At 40.6% G+C, this 14,836-nt stretch overlaps 1 protein-coding gene across 3 annotated transcripts in view; it reads right to left on the bottom strand.

Annotated features, from left to right (window-relative positions):
* Positions 1-2,546: 2,546 nt before the first annotated feature.
* The window catches only part of STX17 (syntaxin 17), a 63,627-nt gene continuing 51,337 nt past the window's right edge, over positions 2,547-14,836 (bottom strand). For all 3 annotated transcript variants that reach the window (XM_046664661.1, XM_046664653.1, XM_046664668.1), the window contains exons 7-8: positions 9,420-9,506; positions 2,547-8,681 (exon numbers count right to left, since the gene is read on the bottom strand). In XM_046664661.1, the coding sequence (XP_046520617.1) occupies positions 8,442-8,681; positions 9,420-9,506 (327 nt within the window). In that variant the 3' untranslated portion in view covers positions 2,547-8,441. The remainder of the gene's footprint in view (positions 8,682-9,419; positions 9,507-14,836) is intronic.

Below are 14,836 nucleotides of genomic sequence, written 5' to 3'. Positions count from 1 at the left end.
AGAAACTTCCTAGGATTAGAAGGTAAGTTCCTTGGTCTGTGGCTTCTGGAATCCAAATACACCCCCTTAAATTTGAGAGTTTTGCCCAAGCTCAGTGTTCTGACCCCTCTTCTGTTTGCTGGTTCCTCAGAGATTCCTGGTAGTGCTTCACAATCACATCTACGAGTTCCCACTAACTTTCAGATGTTTTCTTATCTGAACCTAGAAACAATTCTTTTAAAACACAGATGCCTTTTTTTTTTTTTTGTAACTCCACACTTATTTTCATTGCCCTTATATCTAGGGTGACCATATAATTTTTTTTTTTCATCCAAACCAGGACATTTGAGCGTGAGAGGGAGTGACAATTTCACCAGGACGAGATGTAAATCAAGACTGTCCCAAACAGCCTGGGCTGTCTGATCGCCCGCCTCCTAACCAGATCTCACACGTTTTCATGTTTTGATACCATTCGTAATAGAGATGAAAAAGATAGATTTACCTTCTACCAGGCTTCTGTCATCATTATACCACCTTCTTAACGATTAAGCCTCTTTAAAAAGTCATTTTAAGAATTCCTGCTATTTTTATCAAGTCTCCACTCATTTTAGGTGTTTTCCTAACACTATTCTGGTGGGTACGTGATACTTTTCCATTAATATGCCTTTCCTTTAAACTTTGAGAGAAAATAATAATAGTAAATTACAACAATAATAGTAGCAACTAACATTTCTACAGTTACTATGAGCCAGGCTCCATTCTAGGCACTTAACATACATTAATTCTTCTAATCTTCGTGACCACCCTGTGAGATGGGCAAGGTGTCACCGGGGAGGTGGGTAAGCTGGGAGGCAAGGGCTGAGGAAGTCCTGAGTTGTTGACCCACACCCTAATCCAGATAAGAGCAGCAACCTGTTATTCATAAACAAAACCCAGAGAGGAAAGAAAGGGAACAAAAGTCTATGGAGAATTATTAAGTGCCAAGCATTTTATTCCTTTTCATTCCTATCAACTCATTGAGAGGCTTTTGGTGGAATCAGTATGTGAACCTGAGTATTAGAGACCTTGGTTCAGATCCTACCAGATGCCCACTTCCTAACTTCAGGGCCGCCTTTGCTAATTCCAAGCTCTGCTAGCCTGGCAGAGCAATTCCATTTCTGCTGCTACTCTGTTTCAATACTAGGTCAACCGATTCTAAATCCTTCTTGGGTCCCTACTATTCTGACCCCACTAATCCTATCATTAAGACAGCTCAACCCAATTTTTCCACACCATTTCTTCAGTAATTCAGGTCCTATATCCTCTCTCTTCCAAGTCATGACTTTTAATTCAAAAAAGGGATAGAAGTATCTTTACCTCCAAATTCTGAAATTTTCATTTCATGACTTCCAAGTCCTAGAGATGTTTTCCAGATTTCTTCTGTTGTGTTATTCATTCCTATGTTAATATACAAAAATGAGTACCAAGCAAAGGTTTGATATGTCTTAGAAAGCTTTTTCACATTTCAATACATATCCCTGAAAGATGGCCCAACACACATGCTATGAGCTCATCACTCATCATCTGGGAGTCACTAAACAGGGGTGTCATTTCTTTTCCCCTTCTCATCACTGTGTCATGCCAGGAAATACCCCAAGAAGCAGGTGATACGGTCCCTGCCTTGAAAGAAGCTCACAGTCTAGTTGAGGAGATCACACCATCGTGAATGAAAGAATTTTATACTTATGAAATTGTAAAACATTGCAGAATTAGCCACAAGTCAAAATGGGAGCCACTGAATTGCAGTGACCAAGAAATATTCACATAGAGATGGAAAACTGGACTGAAGGTCTTGGACGTTAAAAGGTAAATTTTATGACTATTTTCTCAGTGGGTTTCAGTAAATATTTACGGAGTGAATAGCAGGACAGGAAGAAAGCAGGCATTCAGTATTAAGCAGGGGATCTCACAGCAGAGAGGCAAGAAAGCACAAATCATTTCCTACACGTGGGAAAGGAAAGCAAATATGCCAAATACACCAAGAGCCCAGGCAAATGTGAGGTTTATTACTAACTTCCTTGGCAACGAAGGCAAAACGAACTCAGAGGGTTATAACAGTCTTATCTGATACAAACCAATACACTAATTCCTTTAAACAAAGAATCATTAAATTAAAAAGTTATATAATCACTGTAGCCTATATTTCCATCTAACCAGCCTAGTCACTCACAGCATTTAATTCTTCGGCTTTCTCTAAGCACTCTGCTCTTTCATGCTTTGAGCCCTTTGTACATGCAATTCCTCTACCACTCGAAGGCCCACAACCGTCCTGAGTCAGGCATATTCTTTCCAGGGTGCTGCTCCAATCCCACACCTTCCACAAAGCCTCCCCCTTCTTCTCCAGGCAAAGCTGGTCGCTCCAGTCCCTGTGCCCTCAGATTACTCTGTTCATTCCTCTTGCAGGGTACTTACCATGTTTTACTTGCTTTAGATATCTGAATCCGTCAGTCTGAATGGTTTACAAGAGGAGATTCTATAGGTCTAACATTTTTCTCTGGCCCCGGCACTCAACACACAACAGGCGTTCATTCAATGTTTGTTGAATGAGTGAATTTATTGCATGTTTCCTTATACAAGCACCACTCAGCAACATAATCAATAAACAAATTCAGTGAGCTTTACAGAATTTGTAGAAATTCTCACTGTTGGGCCTTTTCTTGTGCTGACCCTTGCTAACACCAAGGGTTTAACAATAAAACGGAAAACATCTTTAGGGGATTAAATTAATGAAACCCAGGAAAACATCTTTTCAGTGATGAACCTTAATATAAGAAAATCTCAAGTATTTGAGAAATATATGGATAACATGTACTCTTGAGTGTTTTTCTCAAATATTTATTAATCAAGTTTCTCACAGGAGCTGGACAATGGTCCATACAAAGCTGGGGCATCAATGCTGCTTAAGAAAAATTCTCATGCTTTGGCTATCAGACGTACTGGTGACAAGACTGATATTATTTTGGAGGCTAAGAAGTCGAACATAATTTCTTCTGAGGGGGCAAAAGATTTATTTTTCCTTAGGAAACAACTTTTAGGCTTGTTCAAGAGCTTAAAGAAATTTCAGTTAAGTAGTTTTGTAAAATGTAGTACTACAGAAATTTTAGACTGGAACAATGTAAACATAGTTATTACTAGTTTGTACCTTCGCCATAGAAAAGCCTGAAAATCATTCTTGTGGCGTGTCTGACTTTCAGCGGCATTGTCAGATGGTGGTAGTGTCTGAAGAAACAACGCTGGGGCCAGAATATGGAAGGCTGTGAATGCCAGCCTTAGGGATTTGAATTTTATCAGGTATCAATGGGAGCCACTGAAAACACGTAAGCAGAAAAATGAAAGATGGACCTGGTTCTCATTCTTGTGGCAGTGATGTGAGGAGCAGCCTGAAGCTGGGGAAGATGAGGTAGGGGTGTGAGGTAATTAACCTTTCACTAGCACGATGGCCATGATTATATTTAGAAACGGGTGCAACTGACAACGCAGAATTGACAGGACCTAGCGAGAGGCTAGAGAGAAAGAATGAAGAACGTCAGGTTGGTGACCACTAAGGTTTACGATTGGGAAATCCCTGGCTGGAATGGAAGAAGGCAGCCACCCCGGAGAAAAAGCTCACTACAGGAGACAAGGCCAAAACTAGAACTCTGATCTCTGGGTTCCCCATCCAGCTCTTCCCACTATGGCGATTGCCTGGTTTGGAATGTTACAGCTGGTCTGAAAGACCACAAGCCTCAGTAGGCCACTTGATACGGCATAACAAAAACTCAGTTAAATTACTTTGAGGACTTTTTTCGTAGACTATGGATATAATTCTAGCTTTTGTGCAATCTTGGGCAAATCATTTGCCTTTGACATGTTTTACTTTTTATTTCAATTTATTTCTCTTGTTAATATTGCATAGACGGAGTTCTTGTTTCCCATAATAAACAATTTCTCTGAGGGCAGTGATGTGGATAATATGTGGATCTAAGTTTACCACTGATTGTTTATAATATCCAAGAAGTTTCTCTGTAAAATGGTGTCAAATTAATGAACATAAATACTGAGAACCAAGTGTTACAAACAAAATGTGTAATAAAGACACAACATAACCTGACTGTCCACATTAACTCAGGCTAGTGGGGAAGCCCCCTGACCTTTTATTAGACCCCTGACTACTTAAGCACATTGTCTAACATAGGCACCTGAGAGCCACAGCCAGCGTATACTTTATCACAACAGGAGAAAATGTCCCGTTTCACAGGAGAACCTTTTTCTCAGGCTCTTCTTCATCCTTCCTCCCACAGATTTCACGTGGCAGCAACGAAGGGCAAAGGGGACCCTGAGAAAGACCTTCCAGTTTTAAAGTTAACACAAAGCACAGCTTGGTTTGGTTCTGGACCTTTACTGGAGAAAAATGTTGTACACTAAATACTTCTGTTTCAGGTTTACTCAACTTCTCGCGATTGCTATCAGCAGGATTCAGGCCTTACTCCTGCGCACACTACTTACGGCTCTTACGGGCAGGCAGACAGCCCACAGAGGAAGGCTGTGGATTCAGAGGACTCTCCCTGTACAGCACTCAGCTTCGGTACAACCTAAAAGTTCTTGGTCCAGGAATTCTGGCCAGCATACCCCCTTTCTGGGCATCCTTAGGTTACTGGCTCCAGCACAAGTGGGTAGGAGAGCTAACCCAGCAGAAGAAAAGCAAAACTGAGGAAGGAAGAGAGGAGAGGTCCTAAGGAGAGGGAGTATAGTCTGTAACTAATAAACACTGAGATGGCTTTTTTATGTGGCTTGCAAAATGTCTTCAGAGGTAATTCCAAACGAAAAGTTTCAAAAAAGTTCTAAGTAATACTAGCGTCACTGCAAGTAAGTGCATGGCTTCCCAAGGGTCCCATTTTAAAGGATAATAATTTGATTCTGTGAGTAAGGATAGATTTGTTTTAAAAAATTACTTGAGTGTTTATTTTTTAATTAAATATAAAAGTACTGTTTAAGTGATGGCCATAACCCATAAATATAAGGAAATTTGTAGGAGGTGTGAGTGGGATGGAAATACTTCTAATTTTATAGTCTAAGGACCAAATTCAGCACTATGTACTTCTGTGTCAGCCATCATGAAAAACTTTGAGGCCACTGGACACTTGGTGAGAAAAGAGAAGATTAAAAAAAGTACAAATGAATGGCACATGTCATTTCAAAGCAAGCCTGCCTTACAGAATATATGGATGTTTGGGTGAAGCAGAATTAATGGCCTCCCTCACTTTTATATACAGAAGCAGCACAGTATGAGAGCAATAGAAGTTTTTGTAGTTCAACAGACTTAGTCAACGTCCTGGCCTCATCCTGTCATAGTTGAATAACCTTCTACAAATTATTTAACTTCTCTAAGACTCAGTTTCCTTACTTGTAAAATTCCTAGTAAAGTGCCTGACAAACAGAAGACAGTCAATAAACATCAGTTCCTCTATAAGGCTCTTTTTTTTCACACTAAGCTGTGCACCCCATTGGTAGATCATGAAGTCAACCTAGTAGGTTGCAACCAGCATATTTTATAAACTGAAAACAATAAAAAACATCAGAGTGCACTGCGCATAATGGTAAGCATTGTTCCATTATGCATATGCTGAGTTTTAATATAAATGCATTTTTTACTGTGGGTTACAACCAAAAGTTTCAAAGTCTCTGCTCTATGGAGAAATTCTCAGATTACTGTATCAAAAAAGTCTTTAGGAGTGCTGCCTTTATCCAAGTGAGCCTCTATGAATTTTAAGAACTTAAAGTGTTCCTCACCTTCTAACTTGTTGCTATAAGACATCAATCACAGAGAAGATGAATTTAATCTGAAATCTGACGGGTTTCTGTGTCATATTGACTAATTTATACTTCTAAACGCTTTATAGTTTATAGGTGTATCATTTATACTTGATTAAACACTTCTAGAAATTTCTACAAAAAGTTGGCTGTTCGGTTCTATTATGGGAAAATTAGATACAATTTCTAAATAATTTTAAATTATAAAACTTTTTAAAAGGACTGTAACTTGCCTAAGCATGGAGACCACTAGAGTAATATTCCATTCCTGATGAGGAGTAAAAATCAAAGGCCTATACCATCACATACAGTGGTGTGCCACACCAACTCAGTAAAAATGAGAGATCCCAAAACAAATGTGAGCTTCAGTTACAGGCCTCCTCTCTCCTTAAGGTCCTGATGTAGAACCAGCCTGACAGTCTGAGTCCCAGGTGCTGTTAAGATGGTGGGCTAAAAGGCAGAGCCAATTCTGGGTTGGCAGAGGGGGAGTAACATACAGTGATGAATACTGGGCCATGCTGAAGGGCAGAGTACTAGAAATTACAGAATTTGATGATACGGCTGAATCTTGATGTAACTGTATCATAAATTTATAATTTTAGCTGACCAGGCCAGATTGGCCATTATTAGAATTTCCCATGGGACTGAAGTTTAGGAATCTTGTTTTAAATGCACCCTAGGTGATTCAAATCCCCATTCGGGTTTGAACACCCTGTGTTAAAGAGACAGCAAGGATCAGAAAATAGAAAAAAGGCAGAGTTTAAAACTATTATCCCAACCTTATAGGTATCCAATATCAAATACTGGATCAGAATCTGACACATTCAACGTACTTCCTTCTTGGTATTATATTAAAGATTCAAGTCAGCAGACAGCAATACTTGATATATTCCAGCTATTTAAAGACAATAACAAATGGTGCTTTCTTTCTTTGGAATTCATTGGTGAGAGTCAGAAGGTATGAAAGAGAAAGGTCTCCTTAGATTAGATACAGAAGTAAAAGGTAGCAATCAATAAAAGTTATTAAGAGTAAATTCAGCAAGAGAGAAGTGATGAACCATTCCACTGCCTGATGGATCTGTTTGGCTCCTGAGCAGAGACAGCTCACACCCTGTGTGGTGGAGGTGCCCATTCCTCTGTCCTCAGAGAAGAGTTAAAGAGTAAGGCAAAAGGTGGTTCCCTCCTATTTCAAATGAGTTGGGGGTAGAGGATGAGGTTGCCTGTAATCTTAAATTCTTTTTTTTCCAAATTTAAAATCTTTTTGCTATTTGAGATAGACACTGGGCTGGGCTGGGCCATGCTTGCTGTCAATGTCAAGTGTTGGGATTAGCACCACAAATCCTTCATCAGGACTGAGTCTTGGCACCAGCTTTGCATCATCATCTTGAATGTGAGGAAAGGCAAGCACGAACACCATTCTTGGAGAGAAGTAACAGCTGTGAAAAGTGAGGCAAAGCACAGAAGATGGCAAAGCCTGGGGGAAAGGATGGTAGTAACAGAAGTGAGGTAGAAAGCTGGTGCTCAGCTCCCCCGAGGGCCAGAGGAAAGGACTTAGGGTCAGAGACTCCTTGTGTGGCAGGCACATTAGCCCCTTGAAATTGAAAGAGGCCCCAAGAAATGATCTGCTGTTTTCTGCCCCTGCTTATTTTTTAGCTCAGACTCTAACAATGTTGGAAATATTTGGAGATTTCTTTCTTTTTTTTTTTCCACCTAGGGGTTACAGGAAAGGGTGAACAGAGATGGGAGACAGTACAAAAAAGGAGATTATGAGAAAAGTCCTCATTACACATGGGTAAAATTCACCCTACAAGTCTAAGACCTTTTCAAAATTACAAGGGAGGGAAGACACAGGGCACTGGATCTTTGAGGTCTTAAGAGACAGGTTGACAGAGCAAGCTTAGTGACTGGGCTAATAAGTCTCCTACCATTTGAGATTCAGTGTTCTTTATTTAAAGAGAGGCAGAAGGAAGAGTTCAGAGAAGAAGCCAGTATCACAAATTAAGATATCTGAAAGAGAAGCTGGGCCTCTCTTTCCATTTTCTTACATTATTAGTTTCCTTCACCAGAAGTACAGTTGGACCAAACTATAATAGGGTTCACCAAATGGACTGTGTTATGTAGCTCACCAGGATCTCGCTGGATCCTGATCTCCCTATTTGACAAGATAGGCTCCTGAACTCCCATTCTTTCCTTGCTAACAGGCCTAAATAATCTCCCATATTTAGGAGACAAATAAGCATATTTGCAATATGCTTAGCCCTAGGGTTTCCAAGTCAAGGTTATGGAAGAAACTATTCTTCTGTAACCCAACATGTCCACACATCTCAAGACCTTATCAAAGTTATGGGTTCAGTTTTCATATTTCCAGGTAGAAAATCTGCTCCCTGGCACTCTTTAAACTTTACCTGACAACCATTATACACCCTCAGCCCAGGCTCCTTGATCTCTAACATCTCCATTAAAAACCCAGTAAACAACGAAATATACCCGCTCATCACAGTTCAGTCCCACTGGAGCATCTACAGCCACTATTTTGATATAATCATGTTCCAAAAGCTGACTGAGTGTCCAACAGCAGCAAAGGTCCTCATTAGGATAGACATGTTGGCACCAATAATACTAAAGTTTGGTTTTTAACTGCATTTTTTGTCACTTTGGCTGGGAAGATCTGGACAGCTGGAAGCGAGCTTCTCCATCATTTTCTGTTTTTTTCTTTGTATCAATTTTCCACCTGTGAAGCCCAACACCCCACCACCAAGTGCAGCTGCAATTCCTGCCACTTTGAAGCCTGCAAGGAGGCCAATCGGACCCCCTACCGCTCCTCCGATGAGTGCACCTGCCACAGGCAGAGCTGCCAGCTTGTATTTTGCAGCCTGTAAAAAAAAAAAAAAATTCAATTTAGAAATTGAGTTGAGAATATCTGCCTGTGGTGATGTGCACTTTCCTCTCATTACTCCTGGCAATGCCTCTTTAACTCTTGGTACATAATTAAACTTAGAGATTGTACTGGGCAGAGGTGGGGCAGGATTCCACAGGTACTACAATTGCTCCAGATCTCAGAACTTAGAGAAATGAGCTACAAAGAGTGGACTGCTGCAAATTGATTTTACTCACAAAACGATCAATCCACTATCTATCGGGCTGGCTTATTTATACAGTTTCAGCAGCCACAGATACCCCCAAAGCTTTTGTGTTGCACAGAGATTATTCTGTGCTATGTACCTGGGGTTAAAAGCAACACTCTATGGAAAATAGATGGTCCCACTCCATGCATGCTGTCACGTCCTTACACTTTTGCCCCTACTGGCTTCTGGCAACCCTCTCTATTCCTCTCCCTGAACCTCTGCAAACACTCCCTTGTAACACCAAATGCCTTATAGTGGGGATTTGGTTTATTCTCTCTCTCTGAAAAAATCTCTTCTGACAGAATGAATCCTAGAGAAGAATATTACAACAGCCATTGATTTCTTACACTACCTATGTGTCATTTCTTCCTTATTTCCTTAATTGCTGGTTCCCTCAACATTAAAGAGAGCAGATCAATTGGGTTAATACTAGAGATTCCTAGGAGCCAGAGTACCATTGATTTGTCAGCAGGAGAAGAATCTTACCTTCCCCAAGTTTTTGGTTCCCACTTCAACATTCACAGCAGCAGTGTTGACATGGTCTTCAATGCTGTCAATCTTCTCCTGCTGGGACTAGATGCAAAGGAATTATGAGTGAGCGTTCCTGCTGCGGAACAGCAGTCAGCCAATACACACTATTTTAATTCCTGTAATCAGGGCCCTGTGTACTGCAGCCTTGTAGTTTAATAGCAGTTCATTAATAGCATCTGATAAACCATGTCGAAAGTACAAATTCACTTGTATAAAAAAAGGTGACTTAATTATTCAGTAATAAAAGAGTGGCACCTTTATAGGAAAAAGCATCTTACTCTAAACTTCATTCAAACATACAAGCATATTGTTCTCCAAATAAATCTGCTTTCGAGAAAGAAAAAAAGTCCAAATAAGTATTTACATGTCATGTTGGGTTTGATGGAAAAAAACAAAAACAGGATCAAAGCAAAAATCCTCCCTAACTTATCTTCTTTGAAGATTCAGTTTAAAACAGGCAAATTTGCCTTAGGAGTAAAACACCCTTGATGCCACGATAAATACAAATTACTGTTTTAGGAATAAGAATACAATATGGTTTGATCTGCCATGAAATCTTTCTACTTGTGATATGCAGTAGGGAGCGGTGAATGAATTCACTGTCCTGTGTTTCACACGTGGACACTTTAATACATTTTAAAATCATGACAAGTTAAAATGTTTCAGATCAAATATATTAACCAAGCATTCTACACAAAATGGCAACACCTGCGCTGACACAACAGAAATTGTGACTCATGGAACCTCTGGGTAGAAGGAATGTTTAGGTTGCTGAGTGCGATTTCTCCCTTAGATGTGGGAAGCCCCACTACGACATTATGACAAGCGCTTACTGAACCTCTGCTCAAACACCTCAGTGACAGAAACTCATTACTGGCCACAGGTACACATTCCCATTTTTTTTTTTTTTTTTAAGATTTTATTTTTTCCTTTTTCTCCCCAAAGCACCCCGGTACATAGTTGTATATTCTTTGTTGTGGGTCCTTCTAGTTGTGGCATGTGGGATGCTGCCTCAGCGTGGTTTGATGAGCAGTGTCATGTCCGTGCCCAGGATTCGAACCAACGAAACACTGGGCCGCCTGCAGCGGAGCGCGCGCACTTAACCGCTCGGCCACGGGGCCAGCCCCCACATTCCCATTTTTAAATCAACTTTATTTAGACAGAATTTACAAATAATAATATGCACCCATTTTAAGGGTATAGTATGATGATTTCTGATAAATGCATAAACCCACGTAACCACCATCACATCAATATACAGACTAGTCTTTTTAATTCACAGAAAAAAAGAAGAGAATCCCTCTTTGATCCTAGCTAAATGCCAACTTCTTCAATGACTGTGAAATAATTCAATTTGAACCCTGAAGTATTTGATTGTCCTTATATAACTGACCTAGTCACTTATAGTGAAGCGTATGTGACCAACACTCTTCTAATTCCAATCATCATTTCATCCGAGAACAGGACACCTAAACAACACAGCTAATTGTTTCCTCACAGTTGCTTCCTATCACATTATTGACATTCCTTCCCTTCTCAGACGCCAGGTATGTACCTCTTCACCGTTAGACCTTTCATGGTATCCCTTCATTGCTATATTCTCCACCATCTTGACATCTCTAACACAATCCCTAAAAAAGTCCTCTATAAGTCTTCTTCTAACGTCGTCAGAGACCAATACAACAGTGGTTTCCACACTGGAGTGTGCACCAGAATCACCTGGAGAACTTCATCCAGAGTTTCTGATTCAGTGGGCTTGGGGTGAGGCCTGAGAATTTGCATTTCTAATGAGTTCCCAGGTGGTGCTGATACTACAAGTCCATGATTCTCACACTTTAAAAGCCACTAGCAGGGCCAGCCTCATGGCCTCATGGTTGTTCGGCATGCTCCGCTTTGGCAGCCCTGGTTTGGTTCCTGGGTGCAGACCTACACCACTCTTTGGCAGCCATACTGTGGTGGTGACCCACATACAAAACAGAGGAAGACTGGCACAGATGTTAGCTCAGGGCGAATCTTCCTCAAGCAAAAAGAGGAAGGTTGGCAACAGAAGTTAGCTCAGGGTGAATCTTCCTAAGCAAAGAAAAAAACAAACCACGAGTATATATATATGATAGGATTAAGGGCACAACCTTTGGTTGGATGTCCTGTGTTCAGATCCTAGCACGAGCACTGTGTGCCCTTGGATAAACTACTCAAGCTCTCTATATGTCAGTACTCTCGTCTGCCAAGTGAGGATAATGATACTCATACCTCACAGAGTTGAAGTGAGGATAAAATGAGATAGTGTCTGTAGAATATGAGGGGAAAAATAGAAAAAGTCATGCTGATCTTCCAAAGAAAGCTTAACTCTCATCATTCTTTGCTATCAAAAAAATATTAAACTTTTTCCTTATAATGCTTGAAAATTCTAGGGCACTAAAACATTAGATCTCTCCTAGCATTCATGCATTCAGTTTTTATTTTCCTCAGACAATAAAACTTCTTTAATGTTAGCTCTCCTTTCCCAACCCACAGAAGCATAAGTGCCACTTGTCAGGATTTCTGATACCCTATCCTTGTTTCTATTTGGGACATCCCCAACACTTTCCGTTCTTGCATCAAGTCTATGCTACCAGATAAATCACAGATGTAAAACTCGATCATCAACCTCCGTATCTTGACGAGTTGAGGCGTAGAGGGAAAATAGCCAACTGTCTTTCTCTCAGCCCCAAAACTGTTCCGTCAAGATGGTGGAATCTGCCATAATTATTGCCATTTCTGTACCCCAAGTGTAATCTCGAGGCCTCAGGGAAATATTTTTTAATGCTCCTTCCTAAAAAGGTTGCATATTGCAGCTCTATGAGTTTTTTTAAGTGAAATTTAAAAATTTTACTTTATTATTTTTTCATAAAGATCCTTTAGAATAATTGGAGAAAGGATCACAGGGCCAAATGAAGCCTGAGCTCAGTGGTTATTTGAACTGCAATGCTCCCCATCACTGCAATCCCAGAACCTGATGAGGCCTGTCTCACCATGGGGAGTAGCCCACACCTGTAAGGATTCATTCACTGACATCAGGGCGCTTGCTTAAACACGGGCCTGGAGACAAGGCAGAGGGAAGACCAGCCTCTACCCTGGGATCAAAAGTTGTCCCTCATTGTACAGATCTGCCTGCTCCTTCCCTATTTTGCTTGGTTTGAATCCCAAACTTTGCCCATATCTTCAAATTCTGCTTCTTGAGTAAGAAGGACTCAATGACACAGCAATTACTGTTAGGCAGCAAACTGGTGTCAAAGTTGTTAATCACTCCCCAGAGATTGCCAAACTAGAATCCATTCAGAGCTGAATCTGGTCACCACTTGTCCGCTATGTCTTTGGCTCTTTATGCTGGGCCAAACCACACATACACAAACTTACCCCAGTATAGGAAACCAAGCTGACAGCAATGGTGGCTCAGGAGCCTTCTCACCTCTATCCACCAACCTCCCCTTTTTGCTTCCGATGTGCTTATGTTTGCTTTCACCTCCCTGGGCCTCCAACATTTGACAAACTTCAAACTCCCTTCCTGACATTTTATACTTTGGCACCTCATATATGTTCTCAGCATCCCTTTAACAATGAGCTAAACCATTTATGAGGGACACTGTAGTGTTTCTCAAACTAGAGTACTATAAAAACTTTCCTTTTTAAAGAAAAAGAATTTTCAAAGACTCTAAGAATATGTCTATGAATTTCATTTTAAGAAACACTGAATTAGGTCCCCTTACCTGCGTGAAAAAAATAAGTGAATCTTAATGAGCAGTTATAGGAGCACCTAAGATTTTGAAGAAAATTTGACTTACTAAGTTAATACTTGTCAAGGAGAATGCAGTTTGGGCATCTGAAGTCAAAACCAATGAAGAAGTTTTTCCCTTGAAAGCTTGTGGTGGACACTTGTAGGCCCAGCATTCTCTGCATCAAGCAACAATAATGCATTCAACAAACCCACCCCCAAATCCTTCTGGAGCCATAAAACATGCTCTCCCACGGAGAGTCTTGCTAGTGGCTGTGTAGTTTTATTAATGTGCTTGGAAAGCTACAGGTTTCTTTGAAGAAGCTAACATCAGAACTCTAGGTATTTTCCTTTATTTCTGACTCTCTAACTTCCAGGCTACTTTCAATAGCAGCTCTAGTCTTACAGCTTGACCATCCCAGATAACACTGAGCTATCCTGGTTCTGAACTCCAAAGGTAAGTAATCTATACTCCTTAATCACATGCACTTACATACACAGAAAAGCCCAGAAACAAGCTTACAAACACTATGACATACAGGCACAGTAAGGATTATATTGGCCTAGAGTAGGCGGTAAACAGAGTAGGTAAGTAAAATGTTGACAGCAAGAGATCCAGCAATAAAAGAGGGAGTCAGGAACTACGTACTAAAATGTTTAAACATAATGATGGTGGCAAAAGCAGAATTCTAAGCAAGGAGCCACAGAGGGAATCAAATGAGGGAGGGACAAAAGCAGAAATGCAGTTGGGGTCAGTAGAAGAGAAGGGGGTGGGAAGTAATAGACACTTCATCTCATTGAGTCTTCTGATTAATTTTACAAAGCTCATTGCTGTCACACAATACCCCGAAGGTCACATAGGTAATAAATGGAGGAATCTGATCTAATCCATCACAACCCAGTTTTTATGCATCCAGAGTAAAAACAGATTATAAAAGCCATAGGGAATAAGGCAAAAGGGAGAGACAAAACTGGACCAGCACCAAGGGTGCCATGCTATTAAGCGACTGGCCCACAGTTCTTTACATCCCCTTGACTAGAAATAAGGCTGGCTTCACAGTCACAGGAAGAGAAGAGGGCACTTGAGCAATAACGGCAGAGGAAAGACGACGCAGGGTGCTTAGTAGATAGGAATTTATTCACATCTACTGGACCACACCTGGATCTCCCAAGGGCCTTGAAGGTTCTTTTTGATTGTGGTAAAAATACGCACAACATAAAACTTGAACTTTTAACAGTTTTAAATATACAGTTCAGTACATTAAACACATCCACGATGCTGTGCAGCTACCGCGACCATCCTATAGGTTCTTTTTATACGATTCTCTGTTCTTCACAGAGCTTAGCACAGTACTATGCGCATAGAAAGTGCTCCAGAAACACACGGTTAATTGGCCCAGATACTACCATGACCATGTGATGATAACGAGAGGATGTGTGGTCACTCTGGTTATGTTCCCAAGTCATTTGGTGCCTAAATGGAGCTTCTGTGAATCCTTGACCATGTGGTCACGAGAACTCAGTCACCCTGGGGATAGTAATTAGAGGTTCTCCTTTGAGCTTTTGCCTAATAGCATTCCGTCTCATGTCCTTACAGATTATTATAAAAAGGACATTTGTA

This window comes from Equus quagga, chromosome 1 (assembly GCF_021613505.1).
Source record: "Equus quagga isolate Etosha38 chromosome 1, UCLA_HA_Equagga_1.0, whole genome shotgun sequence".
Classification (NCBI taxonomy): Eukaryota; Metazoa; Chordata; class Mammalia; order Perissodactyla; family Equidae; genus Equus; species Equus quagga.
The sequence above is the reverse complement of the archived record's forward strand: the minus strand, read 5'-3'. Positions and strand labels throughout refer to the sequence as shown.